General features: G+C 43.1%; 1 protein-coding gene across 2 annotated transcripts in view; it reads right to left on the reverse strand.

The window, feature by feature from the left end:
- Positions 1-7,912, reverse strand: part of Mark1 (microtubule affinity regulating kinase 1) — a 110,411-nt gene extending 102,499 nt beyond the window's left edge. The window contains exon 1 of one of the 2 annotated variants that reach the window (XM_034513009.2): positions 7,757-7,912. In XM_034513009.2, the coding sequence (XP_034368900.1) occupies positions 7,757-7,807 (51 nt within the window). In that variant the 5' untranslated portion in view covers positions 7,808-7,912. The remainder of the gene's footprint in view (positions 1-7,756) is intronic. The other variant, XM_034513008.2, reaches the window with a different exon arrangement.
- Positions 7,913-12,584: the final 4,672 nt, after the last annotated feature.

Below are 12,584 nucleotides of genomic sequence, written 5' to 3' on the forward strand. Positions count from 1 at the left end.
CAGGTGGATTTCTGAGTTCAAGGCCAGCCTGGTCTCCAGAGTGAGTTCTAGGACAGCCAGGGCTACACAGAGAAACTACGTCTCGACAAAACAAAACAACAACAAACAAAACAAAAAAAGAAAAACAGATAATTTTTAAAATACCAAAACAATGAAATATTTTGGAATAAACAACCAAAGAAGCAACATATTGCTGAAAAATTAAAAAAAAAAGACAGCCCATGTTCATAGATTAGAAAAATTAATACTGTCAAAATGTCCATAGTACCTAAATCAATCTACAGATCCATTGTAACCCCTATCAAAATTCAACTGCATGACTTTGTAGAAAAAGAAAAACATCCTTAGACTCATAAAGGACTCTGATTATCCTGAACAATCAACAATAAATGAACAAAACTGCACTGTCATCCTACAACAGACATAAAAAAGTTTCAAAATAGATTAAAGATTTAACTACAACACTCAAGCTGTAGAGAGCTCATGACATAGGCTTAGCAATGACTTGCTGGGTGTGACTGCAGCTCAGGCAGCCAAGTCAAAGTGGAGAAAGAAGAAAGGAACAAAGAAGGTGGAGGGAACCGAGAAGGTGGAGGGAGGAGGCCTAGCAAAAGGAAGACAGCATCTGCAGCCACACATCGCCACCTGGAAACACTATCCACCTCAGATGGGAAACCCCCACATTTCAATAGCAAACACATAAACAGCCTGAGTTTAGAATATGTGCAGGGCTTAATCAGTATTTTCCAAAAAACTATAAACAAATGGCCAACAGGTATAAAATAAATAAATAAACCAACAACAACAACAACAACAGGCTCAACACTGTTAATCATAAAGAAAACACCAGAATCCCAACAAAGTACCACTTGTTAGGGCGGTTACTAACGAGCAGTGTTTGTCTGTTTGTCTGTCTGTTGTTCTGAGAAGTGAATCCAGGACCATGTACCTATTAAGCAATGAACTACATCTCTACCCAGGATTGTTATTGTCAAAATCAAAATAACAAGAGTTGCCAGAATTCTGAGCTGAAATAGAGAAACCAGAACCTGTTGAAGATTGTAAAAAGTTGGAGTGGCTATGAAAATTGCAAATTAAGATTATAACACATGTAACCAATCAACCCCACTTCTTGGTATTTATTTTTAAAAATTGAAATTAAAATCTCCAAGAGATATTTTCATTCCAGTGTTTCTTGAAACCTTCTTTCTAGAAGTAGAAACAAACTAAATATGCATCGGGAGATGACTGGATAAATAAAATACACTATAAATAAAATACACTATATATATATGCTAATATACACTATATGCTCACAACCAAAATACTATTAATTCATAAAAAGAAATATATTTTGTCATATGTTGAAACACAGATGAACCTTATGGACACCATGAAAAATGAAATACAATCTCAAAATGATAAATACTACATGACTCCATTTGTATGAGTAAAGCAGTTAAAATCATCAAAGCAACATTGGTGTTTGCCAGCGACTAGAGGAAAGTCAGAGAAGGCAGTCACTGGCCAGGGTGTGCCAAGTTTCAGCTGTGCAACATAAAATTACTAGATATTTGTTCTAACACACTGTTTACAGGTAACAATACTATCTACATACCTAAAGATTCACAAAAGCAGATCTCTGCAATGAAAGGTGTTTTTAAAAAAAAATTTAAAAAATAAGTCAACAGATGGGTTGGGAGACATTTAAATGCAATTGAAAACAGACATAGCTAAACACTACACAGAGTAACTGCATTGCAGATTGTACTACAGATTGTACTACAAAGAAGCAATGAGGTAGGAAAAAAAACCATGAATCAGGGTTAAGACATATGGAGGGCAGAGTCAAAGTTTAGCATAGCTAACGGAGAATCAAGGAGGCTAGAGAGAAAAGGGTCAAGATGCAAAGAAACCACAGTGGACACATTTCTAAACTGATGAAAGTCAGGGATCTCCAGAAGGCAGAGTGTATCAATTAAATAGCTCATAGCTTAGAAAAACAACAAACTAGTAAGAAAAATGAAGATGTGAAAGATCTCAGAGAGCCAAGCTCTACCGTAAGCCAACTGAGTATAAACAAGGAAGACACAAGGGAACCAGAAGGAAGACAGTGATAAAAAATATAATAGTTGAGAGGTACCCAGAAGTTATGAAAACATGCATTCATAAATACAAAGAGCGACCATCTAAACACACTACAATAAAACTCCAACACCAAAAAAGGGGACCTTAAAGAGACAGACACCAATAGAGATGTTGATATGGAAGGAGGAAATCTCACAAAGGTCCAACCCTAGACAAAGGACTACAGACAACTAAGGAATGCTGAGAGAGGGAGAAACATATTCCCCAGGGAAAAGTCCCCTAATTGGTATTCAATACCAAGAGGCCAGTCCTGAAATCATACAGATACAAGCAACACATAATGGACTGAGCAAGTTGTAGTTATATATTTGGACACACACACACACGAGAGAGAGAGAGAGAGAGAGAGACAGACAGACAGAGACAGAGACACAGAGACAGAGACACAGAGACAGAGAGACAGAGACACAGAGACAGAGAAACAGAGACAGAGAGACAGAGAAACAGAGACAGAGAAACAGAGACAGAGAGACAGAGAGACAGAGACAGAGAGGTAGATTGTTGGCTTATTTTCTTTAAGGGGTCAGAAAACAGCACCCCATTGTCTACTGATCACACACTGTTTCTGGTAGAAATCATCTGATAACTGGCAAGCTATCTTTTTTCTTTTTTATTATGAAAATATAATTAGATAATTTTCCCTTCCCTTTCCTTCCCCAAGCCTTCCCATGCATCTCATGGCCTCTTTTTGATTGTTGTTATATACATATACATACTTGCCTATTGTTATCTCATTATATTTTAATTTTTAAAAAAAGACACAAAACATAGCCTGACAGTTATCAGACAATTTCTACCAGAAACGGTGTGATCAATAGACAATGGGATGCTGTTTTCTGACCACACCCCCCACTAAAGAGATGATAATAAAGGCAAACTAGTTTCATATTTAAACAAAAAAATGTACAAGCAAGGCTTGGTTGGCACATGCCTTTAACTCCAGCACTCAGGAGACAGAGGCAGGTGGATCTCTATGAGTTCAAGGACAGCCTGGTCTACATAAAGAGTTTCAGGGCAGTCATAGCTACATAGCAAGACCCTCTCTTGACAAAACAAAACAAGTGGCTATCACTAACCAAAAGAACTTTATTCTCCTTTTGAGACAGGGTCTTAATCTATAGTCCAGGGTAGGCTCAAATTTGGGATTCTCCTGCCTCAGCATCCTGAGTGTTGAGATTACAAGCATATGCCACCATGCCCAGCCTCACCAAAAGACCCGTCCAAGGATGTTCATCAGGAAAAAGAAAGTGAGCTCCAAAGGAAAGCCTTAGATAGACACAAGTAGTAAGGATTAGTATTTGAAAAATGATTTGTAAAATAGTTAATTCTGCACATGTAGGCTTTCAGAAAACACAATGCTAATGAGATGACTAAGAGGCCGGTAACAGCAGTTACCACCAATGCTGACAACCTAATCCCTGGAACTCACACAGTGGACAGAGAGAACCAATTCCTGAAAGTTGTCCTCTGACCTCCACATGCATGCCATGGCACTACCCCGCAAACACTCAAATAAATGTAAATAAAATGAACCAAGAAGATTGAATAATAGCATCAAGATCAGAGAAATGACAATGTTAATGGTGTTTCCTTCCCCAGTGGACTGTCTGGGCACCCACTCTGGAGATCATGAGCCTGGACTTCTTGCATTCACCCGGGGTCAGCTACAAAATCGGTCATCTCAGGGGTCTTGTCAAATGCCAGCAAGCCAAGCCACAAAGGCTTGATAAGTGTTTGATAAAAGGGAAAGGGCAGGGACTCTGGGAGACTAAGCAGCAAGGGAATAGAAGTAGTAAATAAAAGCATATCCTGTTCTTCTACTAAGGTACACATGTGTTCATTTTAAATCTCTAAGCCCAAACCAAATAAGCCACCTCCGAGAAGCAATAGCCAGAGCAGAGCAACAGTTTAAGAATTCAGAAATCTAGTGTGACCTTGGGCAGGTCACTTGACTCTCTGAAGCCTTCAGCCTTGGGTGATATATGTAATGGCTACCTTTGCATATATCACACATGTGCTCTGATGAACTGATTCAAGAGGGAATTTACAGCACTGATCTCTTACAAACACTAGTCACTGAGCCCGGCAAGGACAACACAGGAGGCAGAGCAGCCAGCAAGTGCACAGCCACACAACAGGTACTAGACTCAAGCAGGGAGCAGAGCCAAGGGGAGGGTAAAGTCATGTAACCCACTTGTTTTTCCATCGATACCTAATGACAGCCACTGAACAACCTGCCATTGGCCACCTAAGCTACTGTAACAGCTTGTTACGTTGCCACATGAATTTCTAGTCTACCGAAAGATATACCAGTAAGAGGTTTATTAAGGGCTTCTGAACCTAGCCAAATTTATACTTTTAAGACATCCCAAGAAATAATCATATTGACTTCCTTCATGCTGATCTCTAATAAGGGACACCGCATTGTTTTTCAACACAGAAAATCAGCCAGGGCATTGCTGACCCACAAGCAGGAGTGTCAGCAAAGGTTTTCCAAAACGCCTACAAAATTGTTTCATTGAAGTAAGAGACACATTTAGTAATATACTTTAGTATAGCTCCTATATCCATACTGGCATTATCCAAGAGTGGCCTGACAATAAAAAAAAAGAAGAAAAGAAGAAAAATAAGTTTTTCAAACATGTTTTTATTTTCTTAGACCTACTCGTTACAACATAAAGTCAAACACATTTTACAGAGATTCTATTCTTTGTAACCTGTCTCTTCTTCACTACAAAGAATTTACTGCCTTAAAAGTGCCTTAATCACTGTTTCCTGTTATATGTAGTCAGTAGAGGCCTTTCTGTCACAAACCTTCATCTACGAACACTCTGGAAGATCACACTGAATGTTCCTAAAGAACAACTCTTTCTCTGCTATACACAGTGGTAGATGAGCAGCAGGGTCACACACTCCTTCTTGGAATTGTAAGGTGTGTGTGTGTGTATATAATATATATGTATATAGCATACATATAATCATATATATATATGTGATTAAGAAATGTTTATGTTTAAGAATAATAGTATTTTTGGCTACTGTCTTTACAAAAAAAAAGACCTAAAAGTCATATGAAGTGAACATTTTTTCATAGATATTTTTAAAAATATGTAAATATTTTATATAGATATTTTTAATAAGAATGGATATACTTTGAAATGTCCTGTATGATTACAAACAAATGCACATTCTGGCTACAGTGCTGACATTTATTCCTGCACTGACAAGCACGCTTGTTTCTCTGTCTCACTGATGGAAGGTAGGGTACATGGATAAGGCCATTTAAGAGCCAGTGGTCATTTAACAGCCTCTAGCGGTGGTCTCTTCAATACACACCTGGAACACTTAGAAAGCCAATTTAGCCCTAGCTACCCTCAGTCTTCTACTGTACACCACTTGGGATTGCATTTATGTCTCCTGTCAGCTCTGAGTGGGGAGAGGCCTTGTCTAAAACCCTTCTGCATTGGCTTCCAGGTCAAAATCAGAGTTAAGTGCACACTCATTGATTAATTAACAGCCATAGCAGAGTGGATGTTTTCCACGGCAATGAGGAGATAATTAGGACGTAGATAAAGTAAGCTAAATGGAGAGACGGCTATGCTGTACCAGAGTAGAAACACGACCATGCAGAGGCTCTGAAAGAACACCCGAAGAAACAAAGCAGATGAGTTTCCACAGCACAACCATTCTCGGAAGGTACGACGAAATTTATAATCTATGACTGCTTAGGTTTAAAATGCCCTTGCTGGTCTTTTGTTCTTACATGTGAAGCTGTGTGTGGTACAGTTCCTTGCTGCATATTTCTATAAAGCCATCCCGTGTCTGTATAAAGAACCCTATCCACACAAGCCTAAAAACAAGGCAGAACAGTCAAAACCCAGGACACAACCAAGTAACCGGGATTCTCCACGCTAGGTTAACACACAGAATTCTGATCCTAAAACAAAGGTCATCCTCTGCTTGGCTCTTCACTGTCACTCTTAAATGACAGGAATTTTTTTTTAATGATAATAATTCTTTACCTTTGAAAATCTACTGCCACCAAATTCTTTACCTTTTCCTCCAACCTCCTTTAACCTTTCAATGAGAATTATGCAGCCATTTCATCTCTAAAACAACAGTCACAGTGCAAATTGAGTAATAAGGTACAACAATGGTGACAGCCCTGGTGTCTTCATCATTTTAAGTGTAGGACGCAGGAGAGGACAAAGCATACCGGAACAACTTCCTAGTTCTTCTAACAATGGTCTCTGTAGAATTATGTTCCTTTCCCTTCAAATATACATACACATATATATGTGATTGTGTATATACATACATATATACATACACATATATATGTATATGTGTATACATATATATGTGTATATGACACGTGAACCCTACTCTCTAGATAAAATACCATGTTTATGCCTCATTTGCCCCTTCAAAAAGTGAGCCTGCCTGTCCCCCCTCCCCTATCTTTTGTTTCACAACACCAAAGCACTTGAGTCTTTTTACTTTACAGTCCCTATGAAGTCACTGGTACATTAAGCACTGGGGGGCTGATGAGGGAAGTAGACAACCAGAGAGCTCTGGTCGGCCAAGCAAAACCTAGATTCCCCCCCTAGCTCCTTAAAACTTGTCAGCAATCAGACCAGACCCTCTGGAACCTCCGGGCTCCTTTGCAGGTCCCCGAAGATTTTAAAACAACAGTGACAGAAAGCCACCTTTCCAGCAAAGGGACCTGCACACACATATGAACACAATCGTCCGTTTCAGAAGATGAAATTACAACTGGCCTTTCTCTTGGTTTGTTAGAGTTCAAATACTTCGAGCGAACATCTCAATCTTGATTTAAAAAAAAAAAAAAATTAAACCAAACAAAACTAAACAAAGAAGCTCCTGAGGGCAATTTGATCAGACACAGAAAAAAAAAAATCTTCCCTTCAACGAAATGCGCCTTGTGACACTCCGAAGAGAAGTACTTAAAACCTGTCCCTGAGTCATGAACATTTGGTTTGAGGAAGAGAAGCCAGTTGGCTTCCTGGAGCTTTTAAACCTTTTCTTTCTCACCTTGGGGCTACAGAAGCTGTAAGTGAAATCTTCCACTCTTCACTGAGAGTATTATAGTGACATAAAGTCACACACACACACACACACACACACACACACACACACACCTCTACTTCACTGCCCTCTTTATCCCTAAGGTGCCCGTCTCCCCCCACCCCGCCCCCCCAGTGTGGACCTGATGTTACAAAAAGCAAAGTCATGGGGCAATGCGGGGGTGGGGTGGGGTGTATGTTTGCAAAGGACTCAAAAAGCCAGAAAAGCAAAGGGCTGAAAGATCCCAGGACAGCCGAGGCATAAGAGGTTCGGCTGGCTCGTGGGCTGTCGCCAAGCAAGCATCCATTCACTCGGGTGGGGGATTGGGGGGACGACCAGAATGCTGGGGTCCTCACGAAGCCACTCTGGACGCACACCCTCTGCCCTCCATCACCTTCCGCACCCCCTCAGGCAGGACCCCCTCGGAGCCCCGGGCTCCCGGTGTAGGGACGGGAAGGACGGGGAGGGGGGTCAGGCCGGGCTCGCCCAGGTGGCCACGCTGGAGGCTCGGTGGACTCACGTTCTCCGTGTCCCGCTCGTTCACCGTGGGCAATGGCGTCCGCGCCGACATCTTGCGCGGGCGGCGGGGTCCGGCCGGGGGTCCGGCGGGTCGCGGACCGCGCAGGGCTTCGGCGAGGGCGGGCGCGCGCGAGCAGGCCGCGCCGGGGAGCGCGCGGCTCCCGCAGGCCGCGGGGCGGGAAGGCGGGCGAAGACGCGGGGACCGAGCTGCCGGGACGCCGGTCGGGCGCGGAGGGCCGCGGCGGGCTGACTGGAGGGCGGGCGCCCGGGAGCTGCCTCAGCGCGGCGCCCGGCGAGCGCGGCCCTGACAGCGCCTCCCGCGCGCCGCCTCAGGTGAGCGCCGCCGCCGCCGCCGCCGTCGCCGCCGCCGCCGCTGCCGCATCCGCGCCGGGGCCCGCCGCCCCGAGCCCGCGCGCCGCTCCGCGCCGTCCCCGCCGCGCTCAGCCGGAGCCCTCCGCGGCCCGAGCCGGTGCGCGCGGAGCGGCGGGCGCGGCACACAGCGCCCCGAGGCTCTTGGCGGCCGCCGCCGGGTGGGCGGGCGCCAGCCGAGGGGCCTCTCCATTCATTCCCTCATTAGGGATGCGGGGCCGCCTCCGCCCGCCGGGCCGGATTTCATTAGAGACTCGCTCCACCCGCGGATCTGGCTGTCCCCTCAGAACCTCCGGTGTCCTGCGATTTGATGTTGATTCTTGTATGGCTTTTAAACCAGCATTGGGGACACATGGGGTTCGTGCGAATACATAACGATCCCCTTCCTTCCTCCCTTTTATGTATTTTATTTCTTTCACTGGAGGGAGCATTGGGTACCATCCTACTCTGCACTTGGCCCTTCCTCTGGTTTAATTCCTGGTTTCCCTTAAGCCTTCCCTTCAGCATCATTCTGCCCTGAGATGTTGTTCAGGGTCAGAGGTGGACAAAAGGCACAAACGCCTCATGTAAGGAGCTGGCCCAGAAAGCATGTGGAAGAGGGCTCCCCGCACCCCACAGCATCCCTGGAGTGGGTGAGACTTGATGTCTACATTGGCTGATCGTCACTTCCTGGGATACAAGGAAGTGTCACTTAGGCCAGTTTATTCAGGGAGAGTAAGAAGGCTGTTTCTGTGGTCGGTCCGGAACTCTTTCTTCCAAGAGGCCCCTTGCCCTTCCTTTCATCCACCTGCCACTCCAGGTCCTGTGCATATTTGTCTTGATGCAATGCTGTCATTCCAACTCTGACGTTTTGCACACTTGGCCTCTAGGATAAAACTTTACTGTCTCCCTATTCCTTTTCTTTCTTCAACCTCTAATGGGAATCTTGGGATGATGGGAAACTCCTCTTTTCCTAAATACATCCATTTGAGGAAAGAATTCCTGCGCCAGATGGTTTTTATCCTGACTCATTAAAAATTGTTTCTGAAAACTTAACTCTTGACCCTGAAAACATGGGCCAGAAGAACCTAAAAATAGCAAACCTATATCTTGAGGGAATATATATATATATATATCCTTAGTAAGTAGTCAGTTCTAGAACACCAACTGCATATTTATTTCTCGAGCATCCATGTTGTAAACATTTCTTAATTCCACAGAGCCTTAATTCCAAGACTCCTTTGGCCATCTCTACTGTTCAATTAGCACTTAGGCTTTGGGACTAATGACAAGGCCACAGCCTGAATTATGGTGTGCCCTTGAGACTGCCACACTTTTAGGGTCCTTCAGAAATCGGGGTTCACCAAGATATACTGAAGCATGAGTTTGTACTTTTCTCATCAGCTGGAAGGCTGCATACTCAGCACCCCCACTAATACAGAAGTCCCTTGTGTTGCAGCTATAGCTACATTAGTCTAGAAGTAAGAATAAGCAAGCATTGCTGAGAAGGTGCTCCCCCCACTGGGGTCTGCAGCAAGTCTTCCATCAGTAGCTTAGATTTCATTCTTCGAAGGCTATTCACATATTATTCCCTGCCCTCATCCTTGTGGTGACCCTGACAGGGATATTTGTTTCCATTTCACAAACTTCCACGATCACAACTGCATCAGGTGAGTGAGACGCAGGAGAAGATAACTGGAATGTACGGGGGTGTTCAATCTTGTACCAGTCACAAGACCTATGAGCTCACCCTGTAAGGGATGGGGCTAATTAGGGACAGAGCTCAGAGGAGAGCCTAGGATCTGGGCCCGAGGCTTCCACACATAGAGCCCTTAACTACACCTGCTACACTTTGCTCAAATATTGAAATTGAAATTGACTGATTATTATTTAAAGGACTCTTTTTATATTGTTGCTGAGGAAGTTTCCTAGCAATGGGGCTACATTCAAAGGGAATGATTTTTAATAATCCAGAACTAGAATTCTATCAAATAAGATAGATAAGAAATAACTCTACCTTTTAAAACTGGCATTTAATTCATAGTAATACCCACAGTCCTATGTTTAGTATACAGTGAAAATGTGCTTTTCATAGGTAAACAAACAACAAACCCTCCATTTAAAAAAAAGTCACTGCCATTCTGCAAAATGGCGTAAGAGGATATTGGGATGTTGTCACGACCGTTTAACCTTAGTCCTTAATAATGAAATGCCCACGAGCAACCTTTTCCTGCGTGGCTTTTTACAACTGAGACTTTATGAAAATGGCAGAAGGAATGTTGTAAGGCTTTTATGTTTTTTTCTCTTTGGGACTATTAAAACAATGGAACGTGTAGTGTAGAAGTTTTCTGGGGTAGGGTGGTTTAAAAGTTTGAGAAGAAAATTGAAGTTCTGACAAGAACAAGAGAAAAAGAGATCTGCAATGTGCTAAACCCAGATAGATGAAGCCTAGAGAGGACTGCTAACCACTGGCCCGCCCATGGAAGAAACTCTGTAACTACGCTGGCCAGTACTACAGGTGGGCGGGCACTAGCTACTCTCTGCTCCTAGGCACTTGAGAAGTCATTTGAATTTTTATTGATTTCATCATAATTTAAATTCAGAAACAAGTTTGATCCCATGTTTGGGCGTTTTAAAAGTTATTTAAAGTTGAAATCTACTTTTTTTTTTTTTTAAACTCCAGATGTTCTGAAACCTAAACAAAAGTCAAGTATGTCTCATGGAGATGTATCTCCTAAGGACTGGAGAGGTGGCTCAGCAGGTAAGAGTGCTTGCCAGACAAACACAAAGCCCTGAGTTTGAATCCCCAGCATCCTGTAAAAAGCCAGGTGTGGCCACTCTGACTGTAACCACCTACTGTGGGGGTGGAGACAGGGGGTGCTTAGCTGGCTTAGCTCCAGGTTCACTGAGAGACACTGTCTCAAAGGAGTAAAGTACATACACTACATACATGTAGTGCACACATGCACCACACACATGTTCCCTCTCTGTCTGTCTCTCTCTCTCTCTCTCTCTCTCTCTCTCTGTCTCTCTGTCTCTCCCTCTCTCTCACACACACACACAAAATAGCACCTGAATTAGGCTTAACTATAAGTAGCAAATGTATATGTTTTAAAGAGTAGGAAAAAAAAAGATGTAATATGTCTCACTGACTGACATGGATTACATATTAAAATGTAAATATTTTGATATATTAAGTTAACTTAAAATATATTATTAAAATTAACTTCAGCATTGTTTTGTATTTTCAAATGTCGATGCTGAGGAATGCATGCTTATATAAATGGCTTACATTACATGTCTGGTGTATAGCGCTTTCCTGTGAGTTCAAAGTTGAGAATAAAGAGGTTCAAATGCTGAACAGCCAAAGACCTTGATTAGAAGCTATGAATTATTTATTCTGTGGGAGAGTGGCACTCAGCGCACATTTATCGAAGTAGCACATGCCCAACAGAAGCTGTCCAAAGAAACTATTCTTTACCTAATAATTTTAAGCGGTAAACAGCATCATTCTTTTGAAGAATTTAGTGGGAAACATATTGAAAACATACAAAGAAGCATGAACAGATTATATTCGTTTGTAAACAAAGAATTGATCAAATGTGACAGAGACAGTAGTTTTAATAGTAAGTTCATAAAACCAGTGATGTACTAAATCAGATGTACTAACAATGCCTGATGGCAAGGCCTGCAGAATGGCTCAGTGGGTAAAGGCTATTGTGGTACAAGGTGGGCAAATTCTACCCTCAGAACCCATGTAAACGTGGAGAGATCTGGCTCCATAGCTTTATCTCCGACCTCCACGCCTGTACTGTAGCACGTGTGCCCCCCCATCAACCAACCACATTGACAATAACAAATAAGTTAGTTAAAATTTAAAATAGATCTAATATCCAACAAACACGGCTGGAAACAGTTATTTATTGAGGGCACATTGTGTTTCCCATTCTATGGGAGACTTCTGCCTTTCCATTTAATCACTCAAGATAATGGTAGGACAGGCAGTTCTGTATGGTGACAAAGAGGGAGCCCAGCTAAGCAAGCAGGCCCAGTGCCCACTGAGAAGGAATCGGTCATTTCTTTTTTACAAATATCTGGGTCCTGATTGCATCCCAATGGTTAGTGAGGTGTGTTGTCTGGTGTGTCGACACTCATCACTCAGTGTGGAATGGATGAATGTTTCAAGAGAAAAGATATATTTCACTTTAAGAACTGTATGGCTGGCCTTGGGAGGTAGCTTAGTTGGTAAAGTGCTTGCTTTATAAATATAAGGTCCTGAGTTCAAGTTCCAGCGCCTACAACAAGGGTGGCACATGGAGGTGCACACTTATAATCCCAGTCACTGGGACTTGCCAGCCAGCCAACCAAGCCTAGTCAGCTAGTCCCAGGCCCTAGTGAAAGATCTGCTTTTTAAAAAATGGGGGGTGGGGGGGGGGGACAAAGTGTTTGGCTCCAGAGTGGTGACACCTGAGGATGACTTC

Source organism: Arvicanthis niloticus, chromosome 10, assembly GCF_011762505.2.
Source record: "Arvicanthis niloticus isolate mArvNil1 chromosome 10, mArvNil1.pat.X, whole genome shotgun sequence".
Taxonomy (NCBI): Eukaryota; Metazoa; Chordata; class Mammalia; order Rodentia; family Muridae; genus Arvicanthis; species Arvicanthis niloticus.